We start from the raw sequence: 17,976 nt of genomic DNA on the forward strand, positions 1-17,976 counted from the left end.
GCATAAAATAACAAACCAGTGAAAGTTTGAGCTCAATCGGTCATCAAACTTGCGAGATAATAATGAAAGAAAAATAACCCTTGCAACACGAAGTTGTGTGCGTTTAGATGGTTGATTTCGAGACCTCAAGTTCTAAACTTCTTTCTCGAAAACTATGGCACTTCAGAGGGAACCGTTTCTCATAATGTTTTATACCATCAACCTCTCCCCATTACTCGTCACCAAGTAAGGTTTTATGCCATTTTGAGTAATTACCAATAGTGTCCACTGCCTTTAATAATTGAATGGGTCACATTGTTAACAAAAAATAACACTTTCAAATAAATAATGTTAAGGGATCAATGGAAAAGGCATGATGGCCAAGTGGCCGTAAGGTATGTGATTTTGAAAGAGGCATCACGGCAACTTGCTGGGGCATCGCGGCAATGGCCGCTGGTGGCCACTGTAGGTCGAGGCCTGCCAATGACCATGAGGATGAACAAAAGGACGTTTTCAACCAACAACTGCAAGACCTGGTAGATCAGGTCCCACGTAAAAATCGTCATGGGAGACATGAACGCACAGATAGGCTGAGACCGAGCAGGATATGAAAATTTTCTCGGCCCTCATGCATATGGACGGCGAACAGAGAATAGAGACCACTTCATACAGTTCTGCTTTATAATTGATCTCGAGATTGGTTCATCCATGTTCCAGTACAAGGATATCCACAAGATAACATGGATCTCAAACGATCATAGAACTATAACACAGATTGACCATTTTGCCATTGGTCCAGGCTGGAGGGTTCCATGTCTGCAGGACACTCAATCTTATAACAATAATAATAATAATAATAATAATAATAATAATAATAATATCATTTATATTATGTCTATACTATATTATATTGCGCCCCTTACATACAAAATGATCAAATGCGCAGAACACATACTGTATTAAAAAGCAGAGTGGAAGAAAAAGACTAAGAAAAATACTGGTCACCAGGCCAGTGCCCAAACAGAAGTATGGGGATACGTCTGTCCCGCCAATAGAGTGTTGGCACAATGCGTCAAGGACGTTTGCCCTACGGGCAGATGTCACTAGGGTGGAGACCCTCGTAAATTGATCTAGAACAGTGCGCAGCCCATTATCCAGGCAATGGAGGGCCGCCACCATCATGTCCGCTGGAGTCCGAGTCCTCATCGCCGGCAAGCGTGAGGTACTTGGACAAGAGAAGCAAAAAGGACGATGTGCGCATGCCGAAGCGAGACGCTGAGTCCATCTTCCTGATTACTTCCTCCATTTTCCCCACACGCTTTGTCGGCGAAGGGAAGTTTGGAGGAGGTTGACCCCCTGTCTGCGGTCAGCTTGTCTGCCACAGAGTCCGGCAGGACTGGGGTCAAATTATATTTATCGAAATCCCCGCGGGGGAAATCGGTAATATAAATCCGCCCGCTTGGGGTAGGCCGTCCAAGAATATGCCGACATAATGCCCTCGAAGTGGTCAGCGCATACACGGTCAAGTGGCATAGCCCAGAAAATATTCCCGCTCCTCGGAGCAGGGCCAGTCCTCCTCTTAAAAGACCGCCATTCAGCGGGGGCGTCCTCAGCTTTCTCGGCGGGGAGATCCAACACCCGGGCCATGTCGCTTTGGACAAGGCGCAATTCAGTGGATGTGCAAGATCTGTAACCAAGTGTGGAAGTCCGGAATCGTCCCAGATGACTGGAAAGATGGTATTATCATCTATTTCCCAAAGAAAGGGAGCTTTGCTGATGCAACAACTGGAGGGGTGTAACCTTACTGTCTGTTCCGTCGCATCATTGAGAATGATTTTACCTATCTGCGAAGTTACATCAACAGCCAGGGATCAATGGACCATGAAATCAGCTGCAGAATAGGTAAAGCCTCTGCAGCCTTCAACCAGCTTAATAAGATCTGGACAAGCAAAAGTTCTCTCTTCAAACCAAGCTTCGCTTCTACAATTACAATGTGCTTTCTACTTTACTCTATGGCTGCGAAACTTGGCACTTAAAATCAAGTCAGGAGAAAAAACTTGATGCCTTCGACTCAAGATGCCTAAGGAAGATCTTGGGCAATAAGTGGAATGACTTCGTCTGCAATGAGGAGGTCAGAAAACGATCACAACAAACTCCAGTGTCCAGTACAATCTGTGGGCGGCGCATGAACTGACTGGGCCATGATTGGCGGCTCCCCCTTCGAGACTCGCCAATCAAGTCCTGTGGTGGAACCCGCCGGGAAGGAGGAGGAGAGGCTGACCTTAAATGAACTGGCACCAGACCATCCAGCGGGACCTTCATATGGTCAATAGAGGCTGGAGTGATGTCAGGTCACTGACTGCTGACCGATCTGCCTGGAGAGCGTTGACTGCCTCATGCGTAAAACAACACGATCTTTATCTCAAAACTCTTCAACAAAACAACAACTCTATCTTCAATTCTAGTCTCTATTATCAAATCTTAGCACAAGGTAAGCCGTTTTTATTTTATTAAAAACAGAAAACTGTTAGAGAAAGATTTATTACAACCTTACCCAACTGTGGCTAAGAGAAAAGAGGATGACTTCGTGGCCACATGTCATGGGGCACTGTAGGTAGGACGGTGGAGGGCGCTATTGTGCGTTAAGTCTTAACAACATTGCCTGGAGGCATAGGGAATATGCAAATTAGTAATTTGACTCTACCGGTAAGTAGAGAGAAGTAGACTCAGAATAATTTTCTATTTCCTTAATGCAAGAATTACATCACAACTAATATCTGGCTTGCAACTGGTAAATGAATACAGGGTCCTAAAATAAAGCAGTTTTCAATTTAGGAAACTTATCCCTGAAAATAAAACAGTAAATAAATTACCTTCAAGAAGTAAACTGACAAGGGGCGTTCGTTCACTGACTTTTGTCTGCTGCACAACAAGTTCTCCATCCGCCAACACTCTGCGAACTGGCTCACCGAAGTTGATGATACCATTTAGGATATACTTACTGAAACTTTCGTCACTTACTCCAAATGCCTAATCAAAAATTTCAAAAGAACCAAACATTCATCTTTACTAAAATTCAATGTATACAATCCAATAAAAAGCAAGCATAGAAGTACATAAAAGCGTTCAATAATATTGTTTTTCAGTGTAACAAAGAGAACACGTTCATTACCAACCTGACCTGCGAAAGTATCAAAATTTGTGTTCACATACAGCTCAGTTTTGAGACAATTTTTACAAAACTTACCTGCGAAAACATCAACATTCGATACACATACAAGGGCGTCGATCGCTACTGAAAAGTGGGGGGGACGGGCGAAATAATACCTTACATTATTTTCACCCATACCATTACCTTTACGTTTAGACTCTGTGTTACACGTCTGCCCTATATTTTGTTTGACAAGGAGGCGAGTTACAGGGGGTGATAATTAATAATAACATCATCCGATGGAGTTTGGGAACTTGTTTCCCTCATGTAAAACCGAGATTCTATCAAATTCAAACATCGTATGCACAGTCTTTTTTAATTGTAACAACATCGCGAAAAAATTATTGGGTAAAATTTCGAGAATTCTTTATGTTTTTGTTTCCTTTCTTTTTCTTTTATTTTAAAATATTTTACCTTCAAATTTACTACATTTTTTACCGCCTGTATCAGCTGACCTGAGCCGAAATTCCCGTCCGGCGCAATGGCTCAATGCAACCCCTCTCTTTCACACCATTTTAAAACATTTTGATTTATAGGGCCTTTGTATTTGCTATAGCTGTCTTTATTGAATATGTTTACTTGTATATACTGTTTTTGTGAACGTTATTGTCTTTGAATCGTGGCCGAATAAATAGTATTTATAATAATAATAATGATCATTAGAAGAGCTAACCGTGCAGTATGTTGTTCTTCTCAAAGTTCTTCTCCTTCCAACCTATAGCCCTGTAGTATTTTACCCAATGTTTCCAAATTATAAAGCTTCCGTTTGATCCAATCCTTGTCCATTTCTCATGCCATTTGGAAGTGAAACCTTTTTTTATAAATATTCTCCATTTAATCTTTTCAACAAATGAGTCACCTGTCAGAAATATTTCTAGGAAGTCTGGTAACAACATCGACCAGTGGTTGACACATGGTCGCCTGCGAAACATCAATCTGTGAGTTACTTCATTCACTCAATGCAAATTCGTGAGATTTGTTTCGGTTTTGTCCTGGCACCCAGCCTCTTCGACCCTACGTGGCAATGAATGAACCAATCCGGAGAACCATGCTTTATAGTACAACACAAAAGTAACCGACCAAAAAGGGCGGATCGAATGGCGGGTGGGCGGGCAAGGGGCAATTGAGTGAACCAATCCGGAGAAACATCTGCGAAACACTGTCCAATGAGTCACCTGTCAGAAAGATTTCTAGGAAGTCTGGTAACAACATCGACCAGTGGTTGAAACACGGTCGCCGCCCAAACTTCCTCCAATCAGATGACTCGTAAGTGGGAGTTTGGGTCAGGGTTTTGTAGACTTGCAACCCGACGTCTGAAAAGACACAAACGTATTGCATTCCACACACACAACCGTGTTGATTTCCACAAGGATGCCATGCCACTGGACCTTATAATTTCAATTCAAGATGGCGCGGGTTATGCTTTTAATAGTATAGATTAGTATTATTATTTATCTTATGGATTCATAGGCCCTTCCTCTCGCCTTAGGTACTGCACCTATTATAAGAATTAAACTAACCTATATGTATAAACTAGAACAGCGAAGCTGCCATGGCGAGCTGCCGATCACCAGGGCCCAATTTCATAGAGCTGCTTAGCAAAAATGATTGCTTAAATAATTGCTTAAACCATGGAGGAATGTACACCTATTTCACGAGCTTAAGCACATAAACAAACTGTGCGCACAAGATTTTAGATCGTTTGCTTAAGCAAAAAAGAAGAAGGTAGGCCCCCTACGATAAGCAAATTTGTTTGCTTAACGTAGCAACAAAAACTGCTTAAGCAACAAAAACTGCTTAAGCGTAAACCTATTTCACGAGTGGTTGCTAGCTTAAGCGTGCAACATTTTAGATCGTTTGCTAAAGCAAAAAGGTAGAAGGGGATGACAAAATGACGGGCGAAATAAATGCGGAGTGGCGATAAAAATAAAACATCACCTTCTGTGTCTAATATGTATTATGTGTAATGGTTCACAGCGCCCCTTGAAAGGTTTACACACTACATGTAACTTGAAAGTAAACAAGAAGATAATACATTGTATGAACATTTCTGAAGCATTTTAGACACTCGTTTGCTTCGCTACACCTACCATACAAACACACAAACAATACACACGTACACCGCTGCACTGGCAAACCAACAACGTATGCAATGATGTTGCACTATGCGCTGTGTGAATAGGGTGCTTAAGCAAAATAGAGGCTTTTTAAAAGCACCCTTTGTACATGTATTTGATTACTGCTTTAAGCAAAAAACCTTGCTTAAGCAAGGTTGTGAAATAAAAAATGTGCTAGGTGCACCCAATAAGCACAAAATCGACCCTTACGGCAGCTCTATGAAATTGGGTCCTATGCTTTAACAGAGTGCTTAAGCAGAAATGGGGCTTTAAGGACCCTTTTTGCTTTCTTGCTTGCTTGCCGCTATAAGCAAATAACATTGCTTAACCAAGGCTATGAAATTAAAAATTTGCTACATGCGCCCGTTAAGCACAAAATCGACCGTTAAGCAGCTCTATGAAATTGGGCCTAGATAGAACCAATGACTGACAGAAAAACAAATCATTTGATCAACTGATGGTCAAAGGGGTGGTTCATTGACAAAAATGGAGTAATGACCTTTTAAGGTTTTCATTGATTTAGCTCATTCAACTGGAACCAGTGATATTTGAGTTTTATCTTTTCATATTACATACATGTAAGCAGCAATATTTGATCAAAATTTGTAATTGATACATCATTGCAATAACGATTTATGACCATTTAAGGTTTTCATTGTTTTAGCTCATTCAACTGGAACCAGAGATAAACTCTTTGATGTTTATCTTTTCATATTATCTACACGGTAGCAGCAAATTTGATATTTAAGTTTTAAATTGGTAAATCGTTACAATAAGAAGGTACATGTATGACCACGTTTAAGGTTATCATTGTTTTAGTGCATTCAACTGGAACCAGAGATAAACTCTTTGATGTTTATCTTTTCATATTATCTACACGGTAGCAGCAAATTTGATATTTAAGTTTTAAATTGGTAAATCGTTACAATAAGAAGGTACATGTATGACCACGTTTAAGGTTATCATTGTTTTAGTGCATTCAACTGGAACCAGAGATAAACTCTTTGATGTTTATCTTTTCATATTATCTACACGGTAGCAGCAAATTTGATATTTAAGTTTTAAATTGGTAAATCGTTACAATAAGAAGGTACATGTATGACCACGTTTAAGGTTATCATTGTTTTAGTGCATTCAACTGGAACCAGTTATAAACTCTTTTAGTTTTATCTTTTCATATTATCCACATGTACATGTAAGCAGGAATATTTGATTTAAGTTTCAAGTCAGAACATCATTGCATATTTATATATTTTTCATATTATCTTCATTTAAGAAGCAATATCAGGTTTAAGTTTTAAATCGGTACATCCATGCAATAAGGACATGTGGCTATTAAAGCCATTGGACCCTTTCGGTAAACAGTATTCTACAAGGCCCACACTTCGTGTACCACAACTTCTATATCAAATAACAAACCTGTGAAAATTTAGGCTCAATCGGTCATCGGAGTCGGGAGAAAATAACGGGAAAACCCACCCTTGTTTCCGCGCGTTTCGCCGTGTCATGACATGTGTTTAAAATAAATCCGTAATTCTTGTTAACGAGAATTGATATCGTTTTGCTGTTTTCTCAAAAATAATATTTCAAGAGAAATCCTTCACCACTACCTTCTGTAAACCCTGTAAGTCATGTAAGTTATTTGTAAATCTGTGAACTTTTTTTTTTTTTTCTGAACCGAAAGGGTCCAATGGCTTTAAAGATTATCATTGTTTTAGCTCATTCAACTGGAACAAGTGATATCTTTTCATGTGAATTTACATGTTCGAAGCAACATTTGATTTATGTTTCAAGTCAGTACGTCACTGCAAAAAGGAGTTATGACCATTTAAGATTTTCATTATTTCAGCTCATTCAACTGGAACCAGTGATGTACTCTTTGAGTTTTATCTTTTCATATGCATCTTTATGTAAGAAGCAATATTTGATTTCAGTTGGAAGTCAGTACATTATGGAAATAAGGAGTTTTGCCTATTCAAGTTTTTCATTGTTTTAGCTCACTCAATTGAAACCATTGACTAATTCTTTGAGTTTTATCTAGTCATATAAATCTACACGGAAGAAGCATAGTTTGACTTAAGTTTCAAGTCAGTATAAACAGGAGTTATTACAATCAGTCATTGCAATCAGGAGTGAAGACCGTTTATGTTTTTCATTGTTTCAGCTTATTCAACTATAACTTTAAGATTTTAATTTGAGGTTTATTTTTAAAATCCAGATGTCAATGTTTGAGCCTGAAAAAAACTTATTCCAAAAACTTCAACATTATTTGAAAGCATAGCTGAAAATTACCAAAAAAAGACTGGCAATTACATGTACATGTATATATAACTTGGGCTTGTTCATACCAAAATAACTCACCTCAAAGACTTAAACTTAAACCAAAAACTTCCAAAATTTTAACGCAGACGGCCGGACGGACAGACGGACGGTATTGGTATTACATAGGCTCGCACTGCTCTGCACACAACAGGTGGGAGCGCTTTTGAGACATTGGTGAAAATCTGGTTCGGTTCAAACATCAATCCATGCAGGTAGACACTTCTCATTCAAATAAAATGGAAAAAAATAAACATATATTTGTCCATAATTGCAGAACTTCAAAGTAAAAACTTTCTCAAAACGCATTATGCTTTCCAAGTGCTGTTGTACATTGTACATCATGGATTTTTCTCGAAAAAAATTAGTAGGCTGGGTTCTTACTGTTTCCAAACACTCTGCTTAATATCTCTGATCCATTGCTTGGAAGGCCATTAGAGCAAGATCTTGATCTCTGCCTCAGACTTTTCAGAAAACAAAATGCATCGTTGAGGAATTTTACCTCCTCTACATGTGTATATGCCCAAGACATCAATGTTTGTCAAGTGCTATACTTAAAGCCACGTTGATGAAGAACGAGGAGAAAAGGGCCCACAAGTTACATGTACATGTATCAATATAGGCCAAACTCCCCCCCCCCCCACAATAGTGTGGTTGGAGTCTATGCACGAATACTTACCCGTAGAATTTATCGCATTTTCCCTAATCGACAGGTTTGATTTGCTAAGAGTTTTACATATACACATAATATCGCCCTCTCTCATCCCGTACTGCCCCGCAATCTGGCCGCCATGTTATCTTCCTCCTTTCTCGCAACTAAGTCACTCCAGAGCAGTGGGGAGGAGGGTGGGATGCTCTACGGGTAAGTATTCCTTAATAGACTCCATCCACACTATTGTTGGGGGGAAGTCTATTTCACTCACTTACCGTAGAGCCACTATATCGCATCGATTGGCACCGCTACAGGCGGTGGGTGCAAGAGCTATCATGTGCGGGCCACCCAGATGCCCCTCTCAGTCCAGAACCATGCCGACTCACTTTTAAGAGGTGATGAACAGCTGTTTGCACTCCCCTCTGAGGTCCTTGGTGCGACTGAGATACAGGGCACCATAGTCTGTCTTCCGGAACCGAGGACAGAGATTTCAGTTCAGGCACAAAGATATCAGGTGGTTGAAAGGGCAGGGATTTTTTTTTGGTAAGAAACCCCAGCCTCGGGACGAGGCGAACTCCACTTTGGTCCCAGCGTATGTGGCCTGGCTGAATCGTCAATGCATGAAGTTCGCTCCTCCGTCTCGTAGTTGCTGCTGCTAGGAGAAAGGCCACCTTGATGGACGCTTTTGTCAGGGATACCTGGCCAAGGGGTTCGAAGGGGGTCCTCTCGTAAGGGACTCCAGAACCTGAGTTAGGTCCCAGGAGGGAACTAGCTTCCGGCCTGGGGGGCGTTCCACAAACATGCCTTTGATAAGTTGGGAAAGGGCTTTATTGTCCGATACCGATGACCCATCAGCAAACCCGTTGTGTATTGCCGCAATGGCTGACCGGTAGTTACGAATAGTGGAGACAACAAGATTTTCTTGGAAGAGGTGGACGAAGAAATCGCCGATCACCCCTACAGGAGCACTGGAGGGATCCGCAGTCTTCCTTCAGTTGTATTGTCGCACCTGATCTGCATGGGGTGCCCCGATTTTTAGGGTTTGAACCCCTCGAGGGCATTCACTGCTGCCCACATCCTAGTAAGTTGATGTGAAGGGGTTGGAAATTTCTTTCCCACACAGCAAACACCTGTCGTGGGAGTAGTGTCGCCCCCCAACCCGTCAATGAAGCGTCTGTCGTGATGATGACGGACGGTTGGCTTTGTCGAAAGGACAAACCCGTCGCTGCAGCCTTCATCGGAGATGGGGATGAAAATGGCAAGGTATCGGGATCATGTGACCCAACTTGTCCCGCTTCAATCGGTAGAAAGCTAACAAGTGTAGTTGCAGGGGCCGCATGCGGAGCCTGCAAAACCCTACCAGGTCTACCATGCTGGCCATGAGCCCAAAGAAGCAAAGCCAAGCAAGGGCTGAGGCCGATGTTCTCTGTAGAAAAAGTTGAACACATTGCCGCAAGTTCGCCACTTGCTTGTGAGATGGTCCGGCGATCCCCTTCTGGAGGTCGATTTCCGCCAAAAGAAAAATTGGAAGCTGAGTTGGCGTCGGACAAGATTTTCCTCGTTGACGATAAACCCGAGGGAGGTCGTTAGATCTAGCGTCATGGAAATGGCTGATCGAGCCTCCGCCTCGGACTGGCCCACAACGAGCCAGTCGTCTAGATACATGAATGTGGTAATCTCTTGCTTGTGAAGATGTGCCATGAGTGCTTTCACAATTCTCGTGAACACTCTGGGGGCCGTTGAAAGCCTGAAGGGGAGGACAGTAAACTCGTAAGTGATGTCCTTGTAACGGAAGCGAAGGAACTTGTACTGGTCTGGGAGGACCGGTACATGGAGGTAAGCGCCCACTTGTCGGGGATAAAATCCGCCCAGGACCCTTAGAAGAGTTGGAGGCGGCCCCCCCACAAAGCCTCAACCACGTCGGCCTCCCCAAAATGCTTTGAATGGGCGCACTGAGGGATTTTGTCTTGGTCTCGGACAGCCTTGGTGTTGGCCTTGGACTGTATGGTTTTGGTCTTGGACTGTCGGTCTTTGTCTAGGACTGCCTGGTCTTGGCTACACCACTGCCAAAGAACATTTTACCACCCAGGATCTCATAAATTCTGAAAGACCTGCTTGAACAAAAATGTCAAGTCGTGAACTTTGCTGAATTTCATTTAAAATTTGTTCAATCATTAAGAAATTCAAGTCATATGACTATAAATATATTTTAATTGTGTAAAAAAACAATAATTTATAATATCCTTATCCATCGCTTTTCTGAAAGATTTGCGAAAAAGCTCTGTTACGTAGTCACTCATGTTAAGTCATAGTTGGGAGCTCCAATTTGTATAGCCACTTTGTTGCAGCGTGGAGGTATAAAAAAGCAAACTCCCAGACATTACGTCAAAGCGTTGTCATCTTGATGCGCGCTGTTAACGACAGAAGTGTTTTTAGTCTTTTTAAAACCTTGATGGCTGGGGCCTGATTTTTTAATCGATAATTACGAAGTGTCCACAAATCGAAATAACATTCAAATGGTGAACAAACGCATTACGAACAAATAAAAATAGCATTTTTGTTAAAAACATTCCGCTCAAGTAGTTGTCTAACTTAAGGCCCTTTCACACGAGAGCAATTTAGCCATTTTAAAGTGTCCAAGCTCCCTTGTAAAATCTTGAGCAACATTGTTTCATTTTGTTGCAGGTCCGGACATTTCACAAAACCTTCTGCTAGCTGAAGTTTTTACCAAGGATGTGCGCAACGTCATGAAGGCATCATGTGAGAAGTCTCCCACATTTGGCATGCCTGGCAACTTCTTTGTGTGACCTTTCCAATGAAATGTTTTATCGGTCATGTTCTCAATCATGAAACTTACCGACTGGATGCTACTTTACTTGTAGATAGCCCTACTGCTTGAATTTGTTGGAAAACCAACACACATTTTTTAGGAAAATCAAATGACTTTTGAAAGTGAAAATTATGAAAACATCTCCTCAGCGATCTTTACAACTTGCGCATTGAGAGGTCATACACACAATCTCATATTAAATACAAAAATTGCCTTTCAGCATTTATTATTATTATTATTATTTGTACACTTACCGGCTTAATATCAGTGTCAAGTGCAACCATAAAATCTGCTTTCTGAACTTGCATTTTCTCAGCTGCTTCATAATCTACCTCAACTTTAGAAGAAGCCTGCATGAAAAAGAACATGTGAACCAAAGAACAAATGATTTATCAGGAGCTCTTCTTCATGTTACTTGTGAGGGCATTTCATTTTAACAATTCTATCTTGCATAATTTTGACTCCTTGCAGCACTCTCTTAAAGAAATGAGACATGAATTTCAAACAATTGGCTTTACTGAAATTTGGCTCAAGTCAGACCCTGATCCCCTGTTATACATGCCTGATAACAATATTGAGTGCAAAAACAGACAAACTCAAATAGGTAGAGGTGTTATGATGTATAATAAAGATTCGCTAACTTATGTATTGCGCCCCGATCTGTCAACTTCAACTCATTCTTATGAATCGTTATTTGTGGAGATTAAACCAAATACAAAAAAACATTATCGTTGGTTTAATTTACAAACCACCTGGGGTATGCCTTCATCCTTCACAGAAGAACTTTCAAAACAAACAAATTTCATCCGAATCAAAAACTTGCTATTTAATGGGCGATTTTAATAAAAAAATTCTGAATAGTGAAACTCAAGCAGGAACTAATGACGTACTAAACATTTTAAATACTTATTTCTTTCGTCCCACAATTGACAAACCAGCCAGAATAACTAAAAACTCAGCAACCTTGATTGATAATATATTTACTAACAAAGTTTAACCAGTGAATCAACTTATATTGTTATATCAGATTTCAGTGATCATCTTCCAATAATTCTCTTTGGCTCAAGCATTTGAAAAAACAAGGAAAATCTAGCTTTTCTTGGAAAATAAATACATCAGCCCAAAATGTTGCTGCATTGAAAAACGAATTAGCACAAGTTGACTGGGATTCCGTCACAACTGGTGATGGAGTCAAATCAAAATACTCGCAGTTCAATTTCAAGCTAAGCCAACTTATTGATAATTGCAGGCCTTTTGAAAAATGTTGATATCACAATAAAATACCCATCACTTATCTGATTACATATGGTCTCTTAAAGTCTATTAGAAAGAAAAATAAACTGTATACATGTAAAACATTTCTGAAAAACCTTCCGTGATCAACAAAGTGAAATATAACAGATATAAAAAAAATAAACAACTGTAATAAGAGCTTCTAAGAAACAATTTTGTGAAGCGTCTTTTGAACAAGGAAAGAACAACATGAAAAATACCTGGAAAGTTATCAATGAAATAATAAGTAAAAACTGCAAAAAACAACAGCCAATCAATAAGTTCAAAATAAATTATAGTGATGTGAATGACCCTCTCGTGATTGCAGGGACTTTCAATAATTACTTTAATTGTTAACATTGGTAAAGATTTAGGCTAAATGATAACTTAAAATACTTCGGACTTGATAAAATACATAAATTTACAGATTTTTCAAGTGAAATTAATTTCAAATAGGAGCACACAGGTTTTCCTGTTGATGAAAGTGGCTGGTTGAAACTTTCAACCAATGCAATGGAAGATGAGGTCAAATCAAAAGTGTATACATTCCAGTTGTAAAAAAAAAAATGTTTACACAGCTACGCCTGTGATCAAAAACAATGCGTCTTCATCATAGCATTTTGACCATATGCAACCCGAGCCTGCAAAAAAACACCAATGAAAAACCAGACATTTGTGCACAAATGCATGGCTGTTTCGTTAATTACATTTTTAAATTAATCAACAGAATTTAAAATTATTTTTGTATTCCAAGCAGTCATGACCTATCTAGCCTGTTTAAAGAAACAATTTAGATTGTACCACGTACAGTTAGCAATTATGATTTAAAGGTCAGATATGCAACCAGGTGTTGAAAAAAAAATCTGAAAAATTTGGGTGTGACGTTTTGGACACTGAACGCAGTAAACCACCCCAACCTCGCAGCCAGAAATAGGGACAAACCTGGACTGATTTGTTGCGGTCGCCGGAGGTGAACATATGGAATCTGTATATTTTACTAAAATTTAGTTTGGGGGTCAAACAAACTTTGGGTCGCACACAAAAAAGTTTCACTAGCCCAATTGATTCATTAATGCAAACAAAATTCAAAACGTAAAAAAATAAAATAAAAATTGGACGATCTTACCCGCTAATATCTGCCCTTAATAACACTTTTTCGTCAACAGCCATTTTCATGGGTTTAATGACTTGAAGATCGGTTGTATAAAAAACTTATTTTGCAATAAAAATGTTTGGTCAGCAACGCACACTATGAAATAGCGCAGAGGTTGAAATACATGTACATGTACAGATATTATGTAGGCTGGTAGGGTCCTACCTAAATACTTCCTTGCCGTTATCTCGCCAACTCGCTTGGTGCCGTCAACTCGCCGTCAACTCCTCCAATTTGTTTTTAAAATCCACAAAAGAGGCATAGAACTATAATGTATTAGCTTAAGGAGAAGTTTCATAAGTTTTAGGTAACATTTAGGTGTAAAAATTTAGGTTTCTTTTCTCGTGAAAAAAAAAAACCTTTTAGCAGAGCAGTCGGCCGCCATCTTGCATTTTCATAGGCTTGTACAACACGACAACAGAGGGCGCTTTTCTGCATTTGGAATAGTCTTGACCTAAGTCGTCAATGATCGGTACTGCATGGTGTATTATGTGCTATGTGTAAATTGACCGGTGCCGTCTTGGGTAAAGACTAAAACTTATCCATGCCTGCCATATCTGCGTGGTTGAGAGTTGATGGCGAATTGACTGACACAAGCGAGTTGATGGCGAGTTGACGGCAATTAGTAAGACCAGGTGCATGCGCTGTGATTCGCGCGCGATCGCTGACGATACCAGACGGGATTGTGTTAGTTTCTCCATGGTTTTAACAGCGATTTTCAAGTTTTTCGAATTCAAAAATAGCTAATTTGGAAGCATAAATCGGGGAAATATCTGACATTTTTTAACCGATTTATACATTTTAGATTTTGAAAGAGAACAAAACGGATTTTGGGGGTAAAAATGAGAAAAGTCGGTTTTCCGATTTAAATCGGAAAAGTTGCATCTCTGAAAGGTGCAAAATAAAAAATAAATCATAAAACATCATGTGATGACGCCATTTCACAATTCACAAGAAATTGCCAATATCTAACAATCTACCAACTTTCAATCTGATCACATCATCATTACTTCGGGAGCTATAAATGTACGACGTCAAAAAGAGCCCCTTTAATGACATGTCACGTGACCCCTGGTGACGTCATTGATCTTCACACATATGATGCCTGCCTGACGATCAATATGTAGGCAATTCTTTGTAAGATAGCCATGTGAGAGCAAGACAAAAGGAACCATTTTATGACAGTCTTTTTCCTTAACATTTTAAATCTGTTTATGACTGTTCGTTGAAAAAAAAAAAACAAGAAGCTCAGTGACCTCTAAGTATTACAAGGTCATTTGAAATGTGTTAGGTATGTAACAAAAGACAGGCCTGAAAGTAAAGAAAGAATTTGAAAACAATTACAAAATAATGTGTTAGTAACTTTTCTCCCTCTTAAAGGGTCTATGTACTTTTTGTCAGAAAAAAACACAATGTCCACAGATTGTCAGACATGTCTTTTGTCAAGTCATTTGTGACTGGTTTAGTATGCTAACGCAGAATTCACTGGTATACCTTATTAATTCTATTTATACTATACCTCATGCATTGTTCTAAAACACCATCTAGTTTTCAAATGTTTTTTTTTAGCTTCATAGTTGCATACAAAAAAACGTCATGATCAATGTGGTCTACCTTTTGGAGCACTTTCAAGTTGCAAGTTGGGTTGGAGTCCATCCAGCATCACTCTGAAAATCTTATAAATTTCCTTCTCATATAATTCATTGTAATCTCATATTTCTCAGATTAAAGGAATTTACAAAAATATGTAAACTTGTTGTGAAAGAGGTATTATCTGTCCTAAGAGTTCATTATCTAGAAGTAAATTCAAAAGCAAACTTCCCTACTAGTGGGTGTCAAGCACATCTACATGTACAATTAGCCTAAACTAAACTGAAAACAACTGGTGGACACAAACCACAAATAATGGTAAACATTATTTAATCTGTAATGTTGGTAACCTATCAACATGGAACCAATATAACTTTGTTGTGCATGGCATTCCCCCATTCAGTCTGAGCTGACCATCATGCTGCTCTATGGTTAACATTATGTTACAATTTACGGGAGAATTCACATGTAGCTTGTACACTTTTGTCCAATGTTAGCTAAACTGACACTAAAAAGGGGTTTTATTTCCACCCATACTCTGCTCAATTATGTCCCATGTTTATTCCTTTACAGTGTATTTGTTATGAATAAGATATGTTAAACATGTTTTAAAACTGTTGCCTTTACAATGAAATTGGGCATGTGAGGGCTAAAGTAGTAGCTTGGCCCACAAGCGAAGTGAAGGTTGAGAAATTGCGTTTTGGGCAATCTTTCCCCTTAATTTCTGCCCTACATGTAAATAAAAGTGTTTTCATCAACCGCAAATTTCATGGGTTAGTAATTTGAGGATCAGTTTTAAAGAGACGGTCAGGCATGAGAATCTTTTGGTTTTAATGGGAATTCCGGTGTTTTCTCTTTCAAATTTATGGTCTGCAAAGTACAGTGTGAGTTTGATAAAAAATAAAAAATAATAATAACAAAAATATTTTATTTTATTTTTTGGGAGGGGGGGGGGGGGGGGGGCTGGGGGCGTCCGGGGTTGGGTTTTATGGAATTTGTAAGTCCGCCCCAAACAAATTCTGACGATGTTGTACTTTAACCTAACAATGCTGTTTTTATTAAAAACTACTCGGGAAGTGGATAAGCTGTTGAAATTTGGTAGAAGTATTTGGCTGATGTTCTATAAACCTGATGATTACATGTGCGAATTTGATAGATGTAAGGAATTTAATGTGTAACACTCATCTCAACAGATAATTGAACATCTGACGTCACACTTCGAGGCGCATGTACTATGGCGGAGTGTACTACAGAGAATACTATTCCGCCCGAGCAGATTACCAAGTTACCAGACTCACTAATCCGCCAGGGTGGATTATTATTGAAATGAGGATTTCTGTTGGTATGTGTTAATCCGCCCAGGCAGAATAGTAAGCCGCCCGGGCGGAATGGTAATCCACCTGAGCGAAATAGTATACAAATATTGAGTGGCTAAGAGTGGAATGGGAGGAATATTATCGCAAGGTCAAATTTGGACTGTTCCATTTCACCAGGCGAAGCCGAATGAAATGGAACAGTCCAAATTTGACCAAGCAATAATATTCCTTCCATTTCCCGAATTAAAGCCACTTAATATTTGTTTTATATAACTGTCATTTGATGTATTTTAAAAGTATAACATTATGAAAAATCACACAAGTTACTGAAAACCAAAAATCATATAGCGCCGCGTAGCGGCAACAATGCACAAATCGGATCACAACCTTTTGCACAGGTGCTCCTTTGTTTTAGCAGCGGCTAACGAGGATGATCCTAACTGTTGAATGAGAAATGCTTTTCCCCATGGGCGAATAGGTCTTTTTGATCGCCGGTGCGGATGGGAGTAATAGTGAATGTCACGTGAAGTAAGTGCCACCAATCAAATGACAAGGATCTGTATGTCAGTTATATAATGTTCTGTATATTCCGTATTGAAGTCTATAAAAACGCGTCTGTGTGATATTAGCCTTGATCAAGGCTGTTGACGTACTGTTCCCCGGCCCGGTTCGCGGCACACGCATGCAGTGCATACACAATGTACATTACCATACATTGTACAGCGAGAACAGTATAGCGTAGTCGTGAGAACGGTCGTGTCTTTGTATTTTCAACCTCATACACGTGGCTCAAACAACAGCCTTGATGGGTTTGTAAAGCTTTATCGGAATTCCGATAAAAGGGTATTCATGATGTGGGCGTGTCATTCTTAACATTGCCAATCACAGGCGCGATTGAGAATGACGTATTACTGCTAGCAATCATGCCACGTCCACGCTTTTTATAGCAGTCGGGAGCGTGGTGTATATTAGCTGCGATTGTAAGGGGTCTGAATGCGCTGCCGGACGGGTGAGCCGGACATGACTCGCCCGGTCGGTAATGGTGTTGAACAACTTCGAACAACTTCCGTTGTCTTGCGTTTCATTATAACACGAGGACTAGCATCATAATTACAACGTAGCTGGTAGATTTGTCCCTGAATTGGAAGCTGCTGTACTTTAAGTGTAACTTGTAGTGTAGTACTAGTAGTATGGCAAGAGTTAGTTTATGAAATTGAACTTTATTTGTAGTTGTTGTTCAGCCACACGCCATCTTCTACCGTCTGTCGACAACACATATTTTCGATCCCCAACTTTGATTTACACGGAGAAACGTAATGAATAATATATGTCTACATTAAGACAAAATAAACAGCTGGGTTTCTTATCTCATCTGGTCTGTGTTTGTGCTTCAAGGGGATAGGGTGTGTTGTACTGTCATATGCCCAACACCTAAGAATTCTTACCAAGTAGCCATCTTGCCGGAAACCCATGACACCTGGATACTTTTTTAACCTTTCTCAAACACATTTCACATGGTCTATTTTTCTTCCTTCTG

The 17,976-nt window shown here is 39.7% G+C and overlaps 1 protein-coding gene across 2 annotated transcripts in view; it reads right to left on the minus strand.

The window, feature by feature from the left end:
• Positions 1-17,976, minus strand: part of LOC139939476 (vesicle-fusing ATPase-like) — a 220,769-nt gene that overhangs the window by 57,458 nt on the left and 145,335 nt on the right. For both annotated transcript variants that reach the window (XM_071935430.1, XM_071935429.1), the window contains 2 exons: positions 11,363-11,458; positions 2,853-3,009 (listed from right to left, as the gene is read on the minus strand). In XM_071935430.1, coding sequence (XP_071791531.1) covers positions 2,853-3,009; positions 11,363-11,458 — 253 coding nt within the window. The remainder of the gene's footprint in view (positions 1-2,852; positions 3,010-11,362; positions 11,459-17,976) is intronic.

The sequence above is a fragment of the Asterias amurensis genome, chromosome 7, assembly GCF_032118995.1.
Source record: "Asterias amurensis chromosome 7, ASM3211899v1".
Lineage (NCBI taxonomy): Eukaryota > Metazoa > Echinodermata > Asteroidea > Forcipulatida > Asteriidae > Asterias > Asterias amurensis.